Source organism: Peromyscus leucopus, chromosome 14 (genome assembly GCF_004664715.2).
Source record: "Peromyscus leucopus breed LL Stock chromosome 14, UCI_PerLeu_2.1, whole genome shotgun sequence".
NCBI classification, from domain to species: Eukaryota; Metazoa; Chordata; class Mammalia; order Rodentia; family Cricetidae; genus Peromyscus; species Peromyscus leucopus.
Genome location: NC_051075.1, coordinates 54,043,762 through 54,064,516, shown reverse-complemented (window position 1 = coordinate 54,064,516; position 20,755 = coordinate 54,043,762). Strand labels below are relative to the sequence as shown.

General features: G+C 49.5%; 1 protein-coding gene across 4 annotated transcripts in view; it reads right to left on the bottom strand.

Moving 5' to 3' along the window:
* Ift43 (intraflagellar transport 43) overlaps positions 1-17,402 on the bottom strand; it is an 85,674-nt gene extending 68,272 nt beyond the window's left edge. The window contains exons 1-2 of one of the 4 annotated variants that reach the window (XM_037210729.1): positions 17,100-17,402; positions 14,745-14,837 (exon numbers count right to left, since the gene is read on the bottom strand). In XM_037210729.1, the coding sequence (XP_037066624.1) occupies positions 14,745-14,837; positions 17,100-17,153 (147 nt within the window). In that variant the 5' untranslated portion in view covers positions 17,154-17,402. The other 3 variants (XM_028876288.2, XM_028876298.2, XM_037210730.1) reach the window with 3 other exon arrangements.
* Between the last annotated feature and the right edge of the window lie 3,353 nt (positions 17,403-20,755).

Here is a 20,755-nt window from a genome sequence, read left to right as displayed (position 1 = left end):
GAGTGCTACACAAGTTCAGTGACCTATGGTATTACCTATGTGCTAAAACAAAATCCAGACACAGAGGAATCTAATCCAAGTTTCTATAATGGAGCAGCACACGGTCTCACACCAAAACCCAAACTACCGGAAACCCAAACTACCGGACGTGTGAAGCGAAGTTAAAAAGCCTAGGAGAAACACTGACCTCACGTGACCCAGATGTTGGAATCGTCAAAGGCTGTAAAGAAACAATGATAAATACATTCAAGGGGGCTGGAAAAATGGCTCAGTGGTTAAGAGCATATACTGCTCCTGGAAAGGACCCAGGTTCAGTGCCCAGCACCCACATGGTAGCTCACAACCATCCATAACTCCAGGTGCAGGGGATCCACCTCACTCTTTTGACCTCTGAGGTCACCAGCATACCTATGCTGCTCATACATACATACATGGGGGGGGGGCTCAGACACATTAAACATAAGTATGTTCAAGGCTGTAAAGGAAAAGATGGTCATAATGGATGAGTAGATAGGAAATGTAGGTGCAAAACAAATTGTGTTTAAATAAATTAGGGGGGGGGCAAAGGGCAATTTAGAACTTACATGTAAACTAACTGAACAAAAATTTCAGTGAGTGGGTTTAACAGCAGCTTGAAAACAGTAGCAGAAAAAAAAAAAAACTGAAAGGCAGATGATCTTAAAAGACAAGCAGAGGGCTGGAGAGATGGCTCAGTGGTTAAGAGCACTGACTGTTCTTCCTGAGGACCCGGGTTCAATCCCCAGCACCCACATGACAGCTCACAACTGTCTCTAACTCAGTTCCAGAAACCGACACCGTCATACCAATGTCCACTGAATAAACTAAATTAAAAAAAAAAAAAAAAGACTTGATGTGAAGGAACAAAAAAGGATAAAAGGGGAGACAAGGCTAACAAGGCTTCTCGGGGAAGAGCAGCACAGACCATCTATCTGATAGAATGTGAACCATCCAACACAGTTTCCCGGAACAGGGAGAAAGATGTGGGCACGAAACGTCTAAGGTCTACTGCCACACCACCCAGAATGCACCTGATCTCGGAAACTAAGAAGGGTCGGCCTGGTTAGTACTCAGATGGAAACAGCTATCTGAGGAAAACCTGCTCTAAATATTTCCAAATCTGGTAAAAAAAAAAAAAAAAAAAAAGAAAGAAAAGAAAACATCAACCTACAGGTGTGAAAAAGTTCAGCAAATCCCAACAAATTAGATAAATAGAAAATCATACCTAGGAGCATGACAGGTAAACTACTAAAAACCAAACATCAGCACAGGCTGAACAAGCTCACACATGACCCAGGCTAGCCCTGGAATACTGATCCCCCTGCCTCTGTGCCTGCTGGGAACAAAATTTACATATAAACCCACAGTCACCGGCTACAGTGAAGGCCAGTGGTCAAAGGAATGGCAATCATGTTTTGTTTTGAGTCAGTCTCCCTACATAGCCCTGGAACTCACTGCTTAGATCAGGCTAGCCTCACATTTGCATTGATCTTCCTGTCTTTACCTCCCAAGTTGCTGAGATCAGGAGAATTGTGCCCTAAACCTGGCTGATCTTTGCAATTCTGAGGAAAAAGGGGAAAAAAAACTTAGTCTAGAATTCTACATCCAAAGAGAATACCCTAAAAAAGTAAAGATGAAATGAAAACATTCAGACAAACCAAACAGAACAGTCCCTGGCAGACAAGAAATGCCACGTGAGGACTGTAGAGATGGCTCAGAGGTTAAGAGCATGGGCTGCTCTTCCAGAGGTCCTGAGTTCAATTCCCAGCACCCACATGGTGGCTCACAACCGTCTGTAATGGCATCTGATGCCTCTTCTGGTATGCGGGTGTACATGCAGATAGAGTACTCATATACATAAAATACAAAAATAAACCAATCTTTAGAAAAAAAACTAAAAACTGAAAAAAAGAAAAGAAAAAAAAAAGAAAGAAAAGAAATGCCAGGTGAGGGGGGTTGTCTAAGCTACAGAGAAATGATACCTGATGGGGACCCGATCATCAAAGGAAACCCTAACAACTCTAAGTCGAGGCTACAAAGTGTTCTGCAGAAGTTATAACGCACGTGCTCTTAAAATATGTGCTGTCCATAGCACAGAGGACCAAGGGGGACAAGGGGACTCACAAGGTCCCCACATTGTCGCACGTAGTTTAGGGGTTCATGCTCCAGCTCCCAGAGTAACCACTGTGAGAATTACACAAAAAGCCAAAGTCAGAATGAAGACAAGACATAGCTATTATACCCTGGGCAAAAGTATGTGGCCAGAAATGTTTCCGTCTGGCACTGATTACACTCGGTCTTGTGAACCGTCTCGTGTGAAGCATCACTGTTAAGTGAGTGTTTTACTATCAGCCTGCTCCGCAGGAATTACTGGCATGCACACAGTGAGAAGAGGTCCAGCCTTGCTAGAGATCTCACTGAGGCTTACCAGCCAGCGTCTCCTGTTCCCAAGCAGACTTAATACCCTGGATACACTACACATTCTCTTCATCTCTCGACGCTTCCAAAGCCTGGCTTTACCCCACAGACTTTGTTGATTCGCTCGCAGGTCTTTCAAGTAGAGCCTACTTCATCCAATCACCGCCCCCCCCCACACACACACACAAATGTCTCTACCTCACTCCCCACAAGCTCCTCTAGACCTTGACTCTTCTAAAAAAAAGTACAAAACATGTTTTCTGAGCTCATGCTATTCGGTTAACAAGTCTCTTTAATTCTCTATCTTGGTCACTAAAAAAAGGCCGAGGTAAACCATGACCGTGCTGGTTAGTTTTCCTGTTGCTATGACACAGCCTGGGGTCACGTGGGAAGAGGACACCTCAGCGGAGGAACCGTTTAAGATCAGACTGGCCTGCGGCCATGTCTGTGAGTGTCTTGATGGATGACTAATCTGGGAGGGCCTAGTCCATGGTGGGCCTGGGTAATGTAAGAAAGTTGGCTGAGCATGACCAGAGTGAGCGGGTAAGCAGTGTTCCTCCAAGGTTGCTGCCCTGGCTTCCCTCAGTGATGGACTATGACCCGGAAGTGGAAAGATGAAATAGACCTTTGCCTCCCCAATGTTCTTTTAGTCAGTGTTTAATCACAGCACCCAAAAGTAACTGATACACGGACCACCACTCAGGGCATTTGGCTAACTCTCCACCAGTGGTTCCATTTTCAGACAACTCACAGCACTGCCCGAGCTTCAAGCGACAATGACCTTGCTGCGTTTGAAACCCCAGTGAGAACCGGAAACTGTTTCATTGCCATTTTGAAATATCTAACTACTATAAACTCTGTGTCACTGATAAATTTTCTTTTCAAAAACTTAAGTACAAAAGGGGAGTTGTTGTTTTTGGTGGGGGTTATTTGTTTGTTTGTTTGTTTAACGTTAATAATGGGAGAGGCATGTGGGCCCCAGAAACTGTAAGAGCATCGTGGTACGGCCTGAAGCTTGGGAACACTGCCTTGGCTCTGCTACATCATCTCCTGTGACGACTCCAACTGCCTCCATGCATCTCCCTGCCAACACTCTCTCCATGCTAGGCTATTCTCCAATATAGCTGCCAGATTCCTCTCCCTAGAAAACAAAGTCAAGAATGTCTTTCCCTGATCAACATCTTTGTGGGCATCCCACAGCGTAGGAAATAAGCCCCACTGTTATAACACAAAGCCTCTTGCTGGCTGGTCTTATGTCAACTTGATATACAAACAAGAGTTATCTGAAAGGAGGGAAACGTAATTGAGAAAAGGCCTCCATAAGATCCAGCTGCAGGGCATTTTCTTAATTAATTATTGATGGAGGCGGGCCCAGCCCATTGTGGGTGGTTCCATTCTTGGATATATATATATATATATATATATATATATATATATATATATATATCTCCAGCAAAATGGCTCAGTGAGTAAGGTACTTACTGCAGAGCCTGAAGACTTGACGGAGGACCCACATGGTAGGAGACAATTGCCTCCCACAAGTGGTCCTCTGATCTCTATATGCAAGTTATGGTACACAGGCACCCACACCACCATCCCTACCCACAAACAAGGTAAATAAATTTAAAAGCATTGTGGTGGTTCGGCCCCCAAAGGCTCATATATTTCAATGTTTGGTCCCCAGCTGGTGGAACCATTTTGGATATAATTAGAAGGTGTGACCTTCTTGGGGGAGGTGTCACTGGGGATAAGACTTGAAGTATCAAAAGCCCATGCCAGGTCCAGTCACACGCTCTGCCTGCAACTTATGGATCAGATGTAAGTTCTCAGCTACTGCTTTAGTACTATGCATGCCTGCCTTCCGCCATGCTCCCAGCCAGGACGGTTAGGGACTCACTCTCTGAAACGGTAAGCAAGCCGCTAATTAAATGCTTTCTTTTCAAAGTTGTCTTGTTTGAGGTGTCTGTCCACAGAAATAGAAAAGTAACACACACACACACACACACACACACACACACACACACACACACACACGGGGGAGGGGGGGTGAGTATAGGAGATTGAATTCTCCATAACCATTGGTTAAGAGGAAAACCAGAAAGGGGTATGAGAAAGAGAGAAACTGGGAAAACGGAAGAAAAACAAGGGGAGGCCAGTAAGGGAAGAAAAGGACAGACAGACGCCAAGGGGGACAGACAAGGAGCCCTCCTCATTTGGTGGAGAACACAGACATGTCAGAATCTACTTGCTGGATTCTTCCGGCAAGTTCTTACTGAGGCCAGTCAGTGTGTGGTTCTGCGCAGGCGCACACGGCCCGACATACTGGCCCAGAATCTGCAGCGGTGCCCATTACTAGGTCCAGTAAACTGCCTTCCTGGACCCTCTCAGGGCTGCCAATCACTGCTGATCCCTCCTCCTCTCACTTACCTTGGCTTGGGCACACTCCAGATGTCTGCTTTTCTCCTCTCCTCTCTGGTCACTGGACAACTTGGGACAGACGGGCTTACCTCTGTGTTTTTAAACTGTGGGTATGCCCCAGCCTCTGCCTGTCCTCAGCTTGTCAAGGGGGCCTCGCCTCTTCTGATCCTACAAACTCCGTGAGAACACGGCTTCTGCTCACCACCTGAATGTTAGCGATGCCAGCCCTGAACTTGGCATCTTCAAGCACCATGCAGAAAAGCCTCCTGGGCAGCACCCACCGGCAGTCCCGGAGGTACCTCAAACTGGCACACCGCTCTCGAACACGAAGCCCTCCTAGGCCTTTTCTCTGTTCCTTTAACCAGAACTGAGGGCCCACCAGGTGCCAGGACCAGGGCTAGAGGAAGCACAGTGGAACACCTGGAGTCTGTAACTGATGGTCTAAATAATTACACAAATTACCGATATACACGGGGGAGGGAAAAATCAAAGAACACTATGAAAGTGCAATGAGGGGACCAGCTGAAACGGGGGGGATATTTTTTTAAAAGAGCAACATGCAACTTGAACCTGAGAATAACTAACAGTCAGCCCATAAAGAGTAGGAGTCTAGGGCTGTGGAGATGGCCCAGTGCGTAAGAATGCCTGCTGTGCAAGGAGGAGGGCCTGAGTTCGAATCCCCAGCACCCATGTATTAATAAAAGCCAGGCATGGCTGTGTATGACTGTAACCCCAGTGTTGGGGTTGGAGACAGGCAGAACCTGGGAGCTCGCTGGCAAGCCAGTCTAATCAAGATGCTAAGTTTCAGGTTCAACGAGAGACCTTATCTCAAGGGAACACAGCAGAGAGTGATAAGGGAGACATCTGACACCCTCCCCTGGCCTCTTGCATGGGTACATGCGCCTGTGCGTGTGAGCACGCACGCACGCACAAGAGTAGCGGTAACTATGCCGTCCTGTGGAACGACAGAGTTTGGGGGGTGGGTAGGGAATCACAGAAGCGGTAGAGGCTCAGCTCCACTGTAACAGGAGACAGCTCTGAAGCGAGGCTGGAGATGCATAAAAACCAAACCTCACAAGGTCAAGTGTCAGCAGGGTTTTGCTGTGACTGGCCTGGAACTCACTAGGTAGGTAGATCAGGCTGACTTCAAACTTAAAGCATTTTCTCCTGCCTCAGCCTCCCGAGTACTGGGATTTCAGGCATGAGCTACAGCACTCAGAATTTGTTTGTTTTGAACTTCTGAAAACATTGGGTATTAATTGTGGGGGAAATGATTTTTTTTTTTTTTTTTTTTTTTTGGTAACACTGGGATGGAACCCGGGGTGACGCACATTTAGAACTGCTTCTGAATGTGAACCGCTGTGGGTTTGCACAGGACGACTCTAGCTGAACCTCGGGAGGGTGGGCACACAAGGGAAGACCCGGGAACAGGGCCGCTCCCTTGGGACCGAGGTGACACTGTAGTGGCTCGAACCACTTTCCTAGTTCCATGTTGTTTTCCGTCACAGAATGCTCTTTGGAGCCAGGGCTGCCGAGGAGTCTGATCTGGAAGCCTTGCCTGAACAGGAGTCCGTTCTCATCACAACACAAGCATCGTTACCAGGAAAATCTTCTCCAACCAAAAAAAAAAAAGACTTCTCAACGCGAGCCAGCAGTCCACCTATCCAAAAGGAGGCCGATCAACTCTGGTGTCTCGGCAGTGTGAGATCCCGGGGCCCACCTCAGAGGTCTTCCTGACCAGCTGAACAACAAACGGATGGAGAAGGGGCTGGATTCAAACCCGGGGGCACCGGTGAGTCCCGGGAGAAACCCGACCTGCCACACTCTCTCCTTGCCTCCGGAACGCCCTTCCCTTTCCAGGAGAAACCTGCCTGCTCTTCTGGTGTGAACTGAGTCTCGGCTCAGACATGGCTCCTTCCTGGAGAGTCTAGCTGGGTGCCCCGAGCTTCAGAGTCTCCCGGCTGGTGACACCTCTCTCTGATTTGCTTCGCAACCCCTTTGCAGGCTCCCAGACCAAGGTTCTAGGAGACCTTGGGACCGTGACTATCCAGGACCTGGCACGCAGAAGGCGTTCAGTCAAGCTTTAATAAGTGAATGAATGAATGTTACCTTTTACTCGAGGCCACTGAAGTCACAAAGGTCACGCGTGTCCTCCTTTCCTCCCACACCCTCAGAACCACCAAAGTATGTGTCAACAACTAAGGATTAGTCTATGGGAAGTGGACAAGCACTGGGAAATAACTGGCCGATAGTATAGGCAGGCATGCTCACAGAGGAGACAAAATGGGTCGCCACAGATTCTCTCCAAAGAGTCCCATCCAAATGCCATTGTTTGCTTTGTTTGTTCTGGGGGGTTGCCCTAAGGACCAGTTAGTTCTGTGAAATATGAACACTTCTGACTCTTGACCAGAACGGAAATTCAGGACAAGCCGGTAACGGGTTCTAATTCTCATGACTTAGATAAATGTCAAAAGTAGCTGCATGAGTTAGACACTGTTCCAGAGCGTTCTACATTCTCTCAGGTAACCTCCAGCCCTGTAAGTACCACCACTGTGTCCATTCAGCAGATGAGGAAACAGGTTTAGTATGGTAAGCAACTTGTGAAGAGGTACACCTAGCTAATGGCAGAGCTGGGGTCAAAGGTGAAATGGCAATCCTCACCTTTTTGGACAGAGGACAACAGACGACTAACTGACATCCTGGGCTAAGCCTCTGGTATTTATGTCAGGTGAGGAAGAGCGTCTTAAGGTGCTTGGTGAGCACCAACCTTCATCATGGGACACGGGACAGTGCACTGTCCTGGGGCAGCCAGAAAGCTCTGAACGCTGGAGCAGAGCTGAACAAGACTCGGAGATGCTGATTTCGCATGGCGAGCTCTCCCCTGACAGGACATTCCCGCCCACACAGCAGCCAGGCCCGGGGATGGGTCGGTGATGTACATCTGCCCACCCAGAGGGAGAGCCCAAACTGAGGCATTCGAAGCATGACATAAATATGAAGTGTGGAAAACGCATTCCTTGTGAACAGCCCCACATCAAATTCCCTGCATCCCTCCTTGGCAACGTTATCAGAGACATCATTCAACCCAGCCGATTGGAGAAGAGGCTACGAAAAAGGCTGAAAAATGTGACCAATCATGAGAGTTATTTTTGTGAGAAAGGAGAAAAAAATGTCACCAAAAAGGGTCAGGAGATAACCCTATTGGGCTGAAAATAACCACCCTGCTGGCAGACCAGTCGGGGAACAGGCACAGGGCGAGGGACGTAATGCAGAGGGCCACGGGAGTGCTGGCCGAGGAGGTGGCTGGGGGATGAGGAAATTGGCCTAATTTGGGAACATGAGTCCAGCAGCATTTCTCAGATTCCTAGGCAAGATTCTGGCTAACTTTGAGCTCTGTGTCCTCAGGAGGAACACTAAGGGTATGGGGGGAGAGAAGAAACAGCTGTGATTCCAACGCCTCTCTCCACAACTAATAAGGGTGACCAAAATGAGGACTCACTCCCTCTGCAGAAGACTCCAGGATCCCCTGGTCTCTCTGCTCTCTCCCAAAGCCCCTTCTTCATTGGGGGGAGGGAGGGTAGGACAGGGCCCAGAGTGGCTGGCTACAGGCAGAGACGAGCTAAGGCCTCTGGACAAGTTACCCAGCCTCTCCTGAGTGAGGTAATGGTATCTACTTCAAGAGGCTTTCCCTGGTTCCTGCATGGGCTTAGCACACAGGTAGCAATTGTTTTCAATGGAGGCTCTGATTTGTATCTGCAAGATAAAAGCTCAGGCCAGAAGCCACCTTACATAAGCGAGGAAGAAACGCATCCATAGCTAAACCAGCGCTGGAGCGTTTTGCCAAAGCCTACTTTTGCCCAAACTCAGCGTAACATAACTGGATGGCCCAGGGCTTTTCTCGAAGGAGTTATGTAAGAATCATTTGAGTCAGCAGAATGGCTTGTCGGGCAGAGACACCCGCTTTCAACTCGTACAGCTGCTTTTCCTCAGACACACTGTAGAACTACCTTCCAGCAAAGCCCCCTCCTAATTTAAATTACTGCCAACTTGATTTGCTAACGGAACCACACACCTGATCCGAGTCTGATCTGTGACCAATGAGACACACACAGACACAGAGACAGAGACAGACAGACATACACACACACACACACACACACACACACACACACACACACACACACACGATGGTCATGAGCCTTCTCAGTGCTCCACACTTCCTGGGGGCTCCATGGCTAGAGATACTGTATTACCTACTACGCTTCCATTGCCCACTGTGATCTCCATGGCAACCCTAAAGAACCAGGCACTGGTCCAGGGGGCTGGGGCAATGACTAGGTTGGTAAAGTGGGTGCCACACAAGCATGAGGACCTGAGTTCAGTCCCCAGCACAGCACCCACGTAAATGTCAGGGGCAGTGGCTCACATCTGTAAACCTCGGGAGAGTGGGGAAGTCAGGGCAACAGGCAGATCCCTGGAGCTCATGGGCCAGCCAGCCTATCTGACTTGATGAATTCCAGGCTTGGTGAGAGACCATGTCCCCAAAAATGAGATGGGAGAGTAATCAAGGAAGACACCCAACATCAGCCTCTGACATACATATATATGCTCACATGAAAAAGTCCATACATACACACACACGCACACACACACACACACACAGAGAGAGAGAGAGAGAGAGAGAGAGAGAGAGAATATGGCACGACTCCAGTGGACTCCAAGCCAGTCAAAAGACAAAGGAGCTCATCTCCCTGTTCATTCAGGAAAAACGGGCAGTAACATTCTTCGACATCTAAAGAATGACCAAGCAAACCACAAGCCCTTTCCTCCTCTCTCAGTGCGGGCCAGGGTCCCACTCCTTGGGCCCAGCCACATGTGCTCCTCGGGCACAGAGCCCCTAAACGGTGACCAAAATGGCTGGGAGAATGCAACCCAGGGGAAGAGTTTCCTGGACAATCCGCTTAGGCACACTGGGACACAGGACAGGGTTCTTCTCATGGAGCCCCACACAACTGTAAGGGATCGGAGAGGAATGTAGGGAAGGGAGTTGGCCGAAAATAGAATTCTTTCCTTTCTTATCCAAATCTATTTAAAAAGTTTGTATAAGTTCTAATTTTTAATGTCAAGTTAGTTTGTATCAACTTCTCTTTCTGTGTGTGTGTGCGTGCGTGCGTGCGTGCGTGCGTGTGTGTGTGTGTGTGTATGTGTGTGTGTGTGTGTGTGTGTCTGTGTCTGTGTTGTGTATCTATGTCGATGTCTCTATAGGTTCATGGGGACCAAGTGTTGAGGTCAGGCGCAGTTCTTGCACTGCCCTCCACCTCAGTTTCCGAGGCAGGGTCTCTCACTGAACCCGGAGAGCTCACAGATTGCCAGCAAGCCCCAGGGGTCCTCTTGGCTCCACTTTCCAGTGCTGGGGTTACAGGTGAGCACCACTGAGCCTGGTTCTTATGTGGGGGCACGGGACCTCACACAGGCGATGATGATTCGAATGAGATTGGCTGCCACAGATTCAACTCACGGGTCTGAATACCTGGGACTGATGGGGAAGGGCGAGGAGCTGTGTCGCTGTGGGTGGGCTCTGAGGCTTCAAAAGGCTCCAGTCATTCCCACTGTGGCAGCTTTTGTTCCCCCAAGATGGGAGCTCTTGGTGGGGAGGGTGCAGGGCAGTCATGGGAGAGTTTGGAGGGAAGAAAGGAAGGGGGAAATGATGTCATTATAATCTCAAAAAATTTTAATGTGAGCTCTCAGCTGCTGCTCCGGCCCCATGCCTGTCTGCCTGGCAACCGCCAGGCTCTCCGCCATGATGGTGATAAATTTCATATCCCTCAGGGACGATAAACACCAAAGAAACCCTTCCTCCCTTGGTTGCCTTGGTCATGGAGTTTTATCACCGCAACAGTAAAGTAACTAATACACACGGCAAGCATTTTCCTGGCTGAGTCAGCTCCCAGGCCTGTCAGGACAACTCAAAAAAGCCTACTCCATAGCCATGCCCCTCACTCACCAAGAAACACCAATGTCCCAGGTAAAAACTCCTCCCAAACCCAGAGTGGCAGTTACAAGACCCAATTCCGACTGGATTAAAAGCTCTCTTGAAAGCCAGGGCAGCTGTAAAACTGTGTACTGACCAATTAAATGCAGCTAGGCATATACCCGCTGAGGTCTCCGGCTACCGTTTCCTGATCGAAGGGGAGCATTTAACCGGATGCGCCCTGAACCCTTTTCCTGCCTAGAATGCAGTTCCAACCCCTGGACAATCATCAGTCATCTTGTAACCGTGAGAACTGAAGCCACGAGGTTCCAACAGCGCAGCAGGAAATTGGATGGGTTAGGATGACACAGGACATCACCCCGTGACCACATCCCCCCTGTCCTCCACTGAACTCCTCGAAAGTCAGTCCTATTTCAGTCAGGCTAGGGGAAAGGGCCTGTCGGATGTTAATGTTAATCTGTCAGGGCTAACAGATGCAGAAGAACGCCTGGAAATCGTCCCCAAACAGCACAGGTTTGAAACTCGGGGGGAAATGGGCACCATGCTGACCAAGTGAACAAGTCTGACGGGGCGTTAAAACGAGAAGTGGCCAAGCACGGAGGCACACGCTTGCGATCGCAGCACTCAAGAGGCTGAAGCAGAAGCCCCTGAAGGCTGAGGCCAGCCTGGGCTACGGTGCAAATCTGTCTCAGAAACAAACAAGCCAGCAAACAAAAAGTAAGAAGTGGCCGGGTGGTGGTGGCGCACACCTCTGATCCCAGCGCTTGGGGGGCAGAGGCAGGCCTGGGCTACAAAGCCAGTTAGTTCCAGGACAGCTACAGAGAAAACGAAGGGAGGGAGGGAGGGAGGGAGGGAGGGAGGGAGGGAGGAAGGAAGGAAGGAAGGAAGGCAGGCAGAGCTGGGGTAGGGCTCAACAGTAAGGCACGTGTCTAACATGTGCAAGGCCTCGGGTTCCACCCCCAGCACTACGAATAAAGACAGGCAGGTGGAAAGCAGTGAACTGGGGAGGCCTAGTCACCCGCAAGGTGACCCAAGATGTGGCACCAGTGACCCCGCCTTGCTGCCACATGGAAACGCCAGCCCACGGGTCTCACGGGGAAGAGCTTCTGATTTCCGAGGGAAACCCCAAATCTGGGTTTTTCACATCAGGTTTCTCAATTTCATAACTATTGACCATTTTTTTTAAAAAAAAGTCTAACTGTAGAAGCTGAACACAGCGTGGCTGCAGGCTGGAGAAGCCTCCTCGGTGGATAGAGGGCTTGCCGTGCAGGTCTGGTGACCTGAGTTCAATGCCCGAACCTCCGGTGGAAGGAGAGAACCGACTCACCACGCCCAGGGCCTGGATTACAGTGTGTGCCATCACACCGGGCCCTAACCGCCCTCCTTCAGGCAGCCCTTCCCCGGGAACGGCGGAGTGCAGAGACTCATTCACTCACTGATGTGCTGAATGAACGGGGGCTTATACAGGCTTTTTAGTTTACCAAAGTGCTTAAATGCAGAGCTCACTTGATCCCCACATTCATCTAATGGTGCTGGGATCACCCTTTGACAAATGACGAGATGGAGGATTCCAGAGATTACTGGATTTAAGAGCCAAGCAATTAGAAGAGTCAGTGGCAAACTCCAAGTCTCTCTGATTCCTTCTTCCACGTCCCAATTCCACCACCTCACTTTAAAATAACTATTTATTCAAAACTAATTCCTACTTGACTCTAAAGTAACACCAGTCCGCCTGACAGTTCCCAGGTACCATGCTTACATTTTTTTTTTTTTTTTAGGGATATCGCCACTAAATAAAGTCAGCGAGGGGATAAAAATAAACACACCGAGTAGTGATGCTCAGAACCGGGTGTAAATGGGCACAAATCCTGGATCTAATTTTAGAAAGAAACAGCCAAAGAGTCTCACACAGCCCAGTGAGTATACGGTCCTGTGGGAGGCTGCCCATGCGCTGCTTCAAACCCCACTACCTCAGGAAGGGGAGGGAGGCATCCTGGAATCCTGCTGGGCACCAGAGAGATGAGGGACAGAATGACTTTGCATAACGACCTCCAAGGAAGATACTGAGGACCAGAGTCAGCAACAGGTGTGCAGTACACACACACACACACACACACACACACACACACAAAACTAGACCGCCAGCATTTCTTAGACGATCAGAAGGTCAGGCAGTGCTGATCTATATATATCCTGACAGCCTCAACCAGCTTTGAAGAGGTACCAGTTATCCCTTTAGGGTGCTCATATGACCTGCAGGCCCCTATACCCTCCCTAGGGTCTTCTGCTGGTGAGGGAAGAGTCAGCTGCCAGGTTTTACATGCTGGCATCACAGTTACAGTAAGAATTCCTCATACACTTTTACAGTAAGTGGGGAAATGAAAGATACGCAGCCAGGACCACATCAAGAGCGTTAAGACCCTGGTGACATCACTTCAGATGCAGGGAAACACTTCTCCGCTCCTGAGATCTGCAAGGACGGTGTGTCTGGATTACGCACACCTATGTGGTCTGCCAGGCGTCTCGGCGCAGGACCCCTCAGCCCCCCGTGAGCTGCTGAGTTGAACGGCCGCCAAGAAGCCAGGCTTCGTACCGTCTGGTGACTCACTTTCTGGTGGAGCGGAGAGGCGAGGAAAACTACAATCAGCAAACGACCCGGCCTACCCCGGGGCGGGCACGGCAAAAGCAGGTGAAGGCAGTCCTGGGAAGACAGCCTACAGAGGTCAGGGAGGCGCGGAAAGGCAAAGACTATCCAAGGAAGGGGGCTGAGTGAACCCTGGTATTCGAGAGTACTGCTTGTGGATTTCCCACCCTTCACAAAGAAGCTGGATCATTCCTTAAAGGTCAAGGCCGACTGGAAAAGTTTCCAGCCCCCTTCCTGCCTGAGACTCTAGGAGACAGAGGTTGCTACCAGCAGCAAACCCCCAGTTGTTGTGATTCAACTTCACGGCGCCAAAGCACCTTCCTGGTGTTCATTCAGTGGAAATAAAAACGTGGACAGGGTCTGCCTTGGGAAACTTCCCAGTCCCTGACTTCAGAGGGATGCCTCCAAGGCTAAGGATGTGCTCAGTCTGTGGGGCGCTTGCCTGGCACACATGAAATCCTGGACCTAGTACCTGTAACAACAGGGCGGGGCAGGCAGTCCATGCCTGGAATCCCAGCTTTCAGGAGGCGGAGGAGGGAGAATCAGTAGTTCAAGGTCAACCTCAGCTACACAGTGAGTTCTATACCAGCCTGGCCTACTTGAGACCCTGTCTTTTTAAAAAAAAAAAAAAAAAAAAAAAAAAAAAAAAAAAAAAAAAAGCCAGGCAGTGGTAGCACAAACCTTTAATCCTAGTACTTGGGTGTCAGAGACAGGCCGAATCTCAGTGAGTTCGAGGTCAGCCTGGTCTACAAAGTGAGTTCCAGGACAGCCAGAACTGTTACACAGAGAAACCCTGTCTTGAAAAACAATACATACATACATACATACATACATACACACATACATACATAAATAAATAAATAAAAGCAAGCTGGGTATGGTAGCACATACCTTTAAACCCAGCACTTGGGAGGCAAAGGTAGGTGGATCTCTGTGAGTTTGAGGCCAGCCTGGTCTACAGAGCGAGTTCCCGAATAGCCAGTGCTACACAAAGAAACCTTGTCTTGAAAAACAAAAACAAACAAACAAAATAAATTTGGGGGGGGGGAACAGTCCAGAATCCAAAGGTCTCAAAGAAAAGATGTCCCCAGTAGGACAAATGTCCTAGAAAGGAACTTCCAAATCAAGACATGTGGAGTGGCTGGCATTCCACAGAAATACCAAGTTCCAGGGCCCTGCTCATTACGGGTTCCGTCATTCTCCCAGGGCATTGCTCCACATCTTCCTGTTGACTTCTGTCTTTGTGACACTCACCTCTTCAGTCTGCGTCAACGAAGAATTCTTGCTGCTGAAGTAACTCTCAGCCTGAGGTGACTCCTGTTGGGCGCGGCGGCCCATCTTGGCCCCCTGCAAGGAGAGACGAGAGCGCAGATGATCGGATGTCATTTGAGGCCCTGTGGGTACGACCTCGTGGTAAGCCAGAGCTGGGGTTTTATGGCATGACACAGAGAACAGGATTTGAGTAACTTGTACATACTCATAGGGAATTCTCTAAATCCTTAAGAGAAGGTACCCAAGTCCATTCTGTCCGGCAGAACGGGAAACATACAGGGTCTTGATGGCGAGAGTTTTCAAAAGCCACCGTCAGAGCAAAAGCAGCCACTATTCTGCCCACCACACGCAGTTGGAACCGCAGCTAGCCTGGGCAGAAGCCTCAAGCCACAGCTCAGGGGAGGCAGTAAAGGCCCCCACCTTCCTAGGTAGGCCTTGAGTGACAGCTACCAGGCCGGCTTTCGGAGAGAACGCCTCAAATGCATGGCAACTGACACCAGAGGACTCCAGAGAGACCTCTGGCTCTGCTGGCTGGATCTGCATCTACAAGTACAAGGTGGGGGTGGGGGGAGGACAGGGGACAGGAATGCTGAGACATCCCTTTTGGAAACCAGAGCACCTCAAGATTCTGAGTCACCAGATGAAACATTTGCAGGTGTTCCCCGAGCCCTCCCAGTGGGCAGGGGCTCCGTCTCCAACGTTCCCCGGGACACACACACATAAAACTCTGAGGCACTCTAATGGGCGTTGAAGAATATCGGTGTGCGATCATTTACTTATAAAAAAAAAACAACCCAGCATAGCATCAGCATTTTTAGGTCTCCCAAGAGCACAAAGACTGATGCCGAGGCCATTTTATAAAAGGGGAAGCCGAGGCCTAAAAAAGCGATTAAGTAGCAATGTCTTCTTGCGACTTGGAATCCTGGGTTTATCCCATGGCACCCTACTGAAACTCGGTGCTAAGTGTTCCAAGAAGGAAGAAAAGGGTTTTAGGAGCGCTGCATAAAAACCGCCAGCGGAGGATCTGAGCGCCAGATGGCAATTATCAATCCTGTCCATCTTTCAAGGATGGTGCGGACGATCTTTCTGATAACATAGCCCATTTCCTTCTCGAGGAAGGTACCCTCCTCTGTCGAAGGGACCCTCTTCTGCGCACCCAAGTATAACGTATCTGATCCCACAGCGGCGGCTACCTTAGAACAAAAATGAATGATCGTGCCCGCAAAGGCTGTTGACAAGTGGTGTCTCTAACAACCGTTGAAGTTGGAGACTATTGGAAGACCCCATAAATTGACAACACAGGAAACCACTTTACAACCTGAGGTCCTGTCTTTTAAGGGTAGCCTGTTTACTGTCCTTCTCCCCGACCCCCCAGGGCAAAGGTCAGCGACATTCTGTTCTCTGCCTAGAACAAAGTCTGATACACAGCAGGGCTCAATACATATTTGTGGAAGGAATGAATAAATCACTACATTCACATCCCAGGTACTAAAAAGTTTCATGTATCAGAAAGACCTGGTGGCCCATTGTCCTTAGCTTTAAAAACAACAACAACAACAACAAAAAACCCACAAACAAAAAAAAAACCCTGCTCCATTCTCAACTCACTGGCTCCTGCCCTCTTATTATCTCCCTCCAACAGGTGCCTCTCTAAGCACCTGGGAGGGCATCAGATGCTACCAGGGCCCCTCAAGACACCTGAGATTTTACAGCAGAAACCGAGGACTTGCCAAGTGACCCATCTTTTAGTGATCTCAACTAACTCTAAAGGCTATCGAGACCTGGGGGAGCGGGGCGGGTAACGACTTTGACAGAAAACACTGAATGTAGGTCTCTAACCAAGCTCTACTGTCTACTGGCTATACGATGGCCATGGCCTGGGGGAGACCAGCAGTGAAGGTCAGGCGATGTGGTAAATGCTTTCCAGGAATACCCCGTTTCACCTGCACAGCAACGCCTCCTCCATCCTACCAGCAAGGAAGCCGGGGCTAGGTGTATTCGGGCCCATCAACAGGTTTGTTTGTTTGTTTACCCAGTTGTTACTCCCCCTCCCCACGTAATAAACTGGAGTATCGATATCCAATCCTGGGGAGGGGAGTTATAGGAAGGAAAGAACATCCCCAGCCACCTCTCTTCCCAGCAGCTTTCTGGAGAACTTCCGGGGACTAGACTCCCGGGCGAGGGCGGGAGCGGCTATGGGCGCAGACCCTCCGTTAAGCCGGGATTCGCACTCGGGCGGCTGAGCCAGGGTCTGTCCCGACTCCGGGCTTCTTGGTGAGTCGGGGGCACTTGTCCCACCCGTTTAACCAGTCCCCAGCCCCCAGCATCGCTCCTCACGGAGGTAGCCGAGCTGCGACGTCTCTCCTCGCCCAGGTCCAGTAAATCGTCCATCTCCGCGGCCGCTGATGTCACTTCCTGGAAACAGACGTCTCCGCCGCGTCCCTAACAACGACCCCGCCCTTCCACCCCAGCATTTAAAGAGTCCGCCTCACAGTTCCCGGGTGCTGAGTGTCACCTTCTAGTTTAAATCAGATCTTTCCTAAGCCAACTTTGCTTGACTTCGGGAAAAAACAAAACAAATCTCCAGATAGCAAAATCCTCTCCGGCTGCTCCGGCGAGGTTAAGCCTTTGGGGACTGCCTACATGTGTAGATCTGATGAAATAACGTTTATGAGTGAGTGCAAGCGCCGCTGTTGGTGATTATTCGCAATGTACAAAGACCTTCGAAATACTGCTCAAGCGAAGGGTGTGTCAACCACCGCGGAGCGCAGGAAACGTGGTATTATTTCCATTTGACAGGTGAACACTAATGTAATAAATAGTTTACGAAGTTGACAATGACTTGCAAAAATGCGTAGTATGTGAGTTCTGAAGTTCAAGAAGTTTATTGAAAGCAGTCACACGTTTATGCATGCCTGTAATTCCAGCACTTGGGAGTTAGAGGCAGGAAAATCGGGAGTTCGATGTCATCCTCAGCTACATAGTGAGTTTGGGAGGTGGGACTGGGTTACATGAAACTCCGTGTTTGAAAACAAAGCTTATTTAGAGGCCAAATTAAAATATCCAATACTCGAGTACTAATCACTTTCAAAAGTATAAACATAGCCAAGCACGGTGACAGGGGTCATGTCACTGCTACTCAGGTGGATCCTGTGTGCCTAGAAGTTTGAGTCCAGCCTTGGCAACATAGTGCGACCCTTTTTCTAAAGAAGAAGAAAAGGAGATATAACATTAGGGGTCTTATGCAATCTGACAATAGCTCCTCTACTCAGCAAGACAGAGAGCTTGGAGAAAACAACTCCAGTACTAAGTGTTGGGCCAACCCTTGTAATGCCACATGTTACTGAAGTATTTTTTCTAGCACACAATGGCTGTCAACCACCCTTCTAGGCCTGCAGAAGGCGATATCCCACGGATTCCCAGCCTAGGGGTTAGTCAGGTTGAGTCTTCACTGACTCATATTCCGCATAAGATCCCTAAGTCAACATCTCTGCCCAATTCTCGTCACTGGTTACCAGGACCCACAGAAAATGGAATGTGGATGGCTCTAGGTTCGAAAGGGGAAAACGGGAGGCCTGTCCAGAAAGCTGCATGACAAACATTACTGAAGCACCCAGCATGTGACACCCAGCACAAAGGCTCACTTCCCACGTTCACTGAGGAAGACCAAACATTTTCATATCTCAATGACGCAATGGGAGGCCTGGGAGTCAGAGGAGTTAGTTCATTTCTCACCCTGGTTTTGCTTGACCTCAGGTTCCTCCCTTGGAACAACCTTTAGAGATTTCTCCTGAGATCCTCACTTGCTTCTCAGCAAGAATATTTTGTTAGATTTTAATCTGGTGGCAACAACTGTTGCCAAAAACCTCAGGCAGCTTCGATATAGGCATCAGCTCTTCCCTTGTTCCTTCTTCCTGGGTACCAGTTATGCAAGAAGGGATTAATGCTTGGATTTTTCAATTTCTTGTAAGCTCCCGCCCACTTCTTCCCCAACTTTGAGAAAACAAAGGGTGAATGGTACTTACCCTGGGCAAAGAGAATCCCTAGCAAGCAGGGGCTGGCAAATCTTACCCAGCACTTGAATCACTTGAGAAGTGAGGGTAAAAATATAGCTACTATCGAGACACTGGTGTGAGCAAGGCAGGGAGGGTACAGCCCGGAGGAGAATTCCCTCAGGAACTTTGCCTCCTATGTGGTAAAGAATGAGCCCAAGACAGTGGTGGCGCACGCCTTTAGGCCCAACACTTGGGAGACAGAGGCAAGCGGATCTCTGTGAGTTCAAGGCCAGCCTGGGCTACAGAGTGAGTTCCAGGAAGGTTCCAAAGTTACACAGAGAAACCTTGTCCCCCAAAAAACAAAACAAAAACAAAAAAATAAGAGTTAGCCCAAGATCCTCAGCCTCTGAGGTCACCCCATTTTAAAAGTCAACATCTCCTAATTGGGGCACTCTCCTTCCCCTTCCCTGTCCCATTCCCCACATAATCTTATTTATTTAATGTTTACTACCCTCCCCCATTGGGAAATGCAAATTTCATAAAAGCAAGTTCTGCTTTGTTCATGGACTTATCCTCAGTGCCTAGAGTGGTGCAAGGCATATAGTAAACACCAAGGCTATCTTTCAGGGCTAGAGAGGTGGGTCATCAATGAATTGCACACACTGCTCTTGTAGAAAGCCTGGGCTGGATTTCCAGCATCTATGCCAGGCAGCTCACAGCTTCCTGTAACTTAAGCTCCAGAGGAATGGTTACCCTTATCTGGCTTCCAAGGGTATCTGCACAAAGTTCACATGGATACACACACAATTAAAAAAAAAAAAAAAAAAAAAAAAAAAAAAAAAAAAAACTCTTTAAAAAATCTATTTCTCAGCCTGGTGGTGGTCACGAACACCTTTAGTCCCAGCAGTCAGGAGGCAGAAGTAGGTGGATGATCTCTGTGAGTTCAAGATCAGCCTGGTCTACAGCTTGAGGTTCAGGACAGCCAGGGCTACACTGAGAAACCCTGCCTCGAAAACAAAACAAAACAAATCTATTTCTCAAATAGATTTTGCAGAAGCAAACGTCGCCAAGTGCAGACTGGCAATGGATGGACAGGCAGGGTTCAGATGGTGGTATTGACACCTAAGAGCTGTGTGACCTTAATGCAGTCATTTTTAAGGTCTTGGGACTTCCTCCTAGATAGTCATACGAGTTACAAATCAAAATAATGCCTTTTCAGATTAGATAGCCGGTGATAGACATCTTCATTACATAGAAAAAAAAAGTGAATTGTGCCTCAGTTTCCCCAGTTGTAAGATACTACGTTAACATCCTTCACTTGAGACTTCGGAGCCAGACCTATAGAAAGCAAGGCTCCAGAAGGCTATAATCAGACATGGGAAGACAGTGGACAGCTCGGCCTGGGGGGGTAGGGGGGGAAGACCTAGAAACCCAACTGGGAAATGGGCTGGGGCCAGGTGCTGAGTCGGCCGGCCTGCCGGGAAGGGAGCGGCGCTCACTTGCATGTGGGGCCCCGGGACTTGACGGCGGGGGTCTTAGTGGTGCTCGCGGGGTCGAGCCACCGAGCCTCCGTCACTGGCGGTCCGGCCTCGCCAGAGGGCACCCTCGGCCTTCCGGAAAGCGCCATCATTTTACCCGAGCTGCAGCCGCCGGGCTCCCGGATGGTCAATGAAGAACCGCAGCCAGGATCGCGGCCGAGCTGGGTTCCACCCTCGGCCCGGGAGAGAGTGGCCCTCCCGCCCGGCCCCGCTCCCCTTTGCAGACTTTGCGTGTGTCCCCGGCCCGGCCCGGGGGCGATCGGGGACGCGGGGGAGGCGAGAGAGAGCGGGGCGGGGAGCGTGGACTGACAGCTGGCCCCGGCGCAGAGGGGCCGGGGTAGCAGGAGGGAGGGGGCTCGGGAGTAACTTTCCAGAAAAACAGCCAACGTGTAGCAGGAATGACTCCAAGAGGAGGGGAAAAAGGAAAGAAAAAAAAAAAAAAAGTTCAGTTACCACGTCG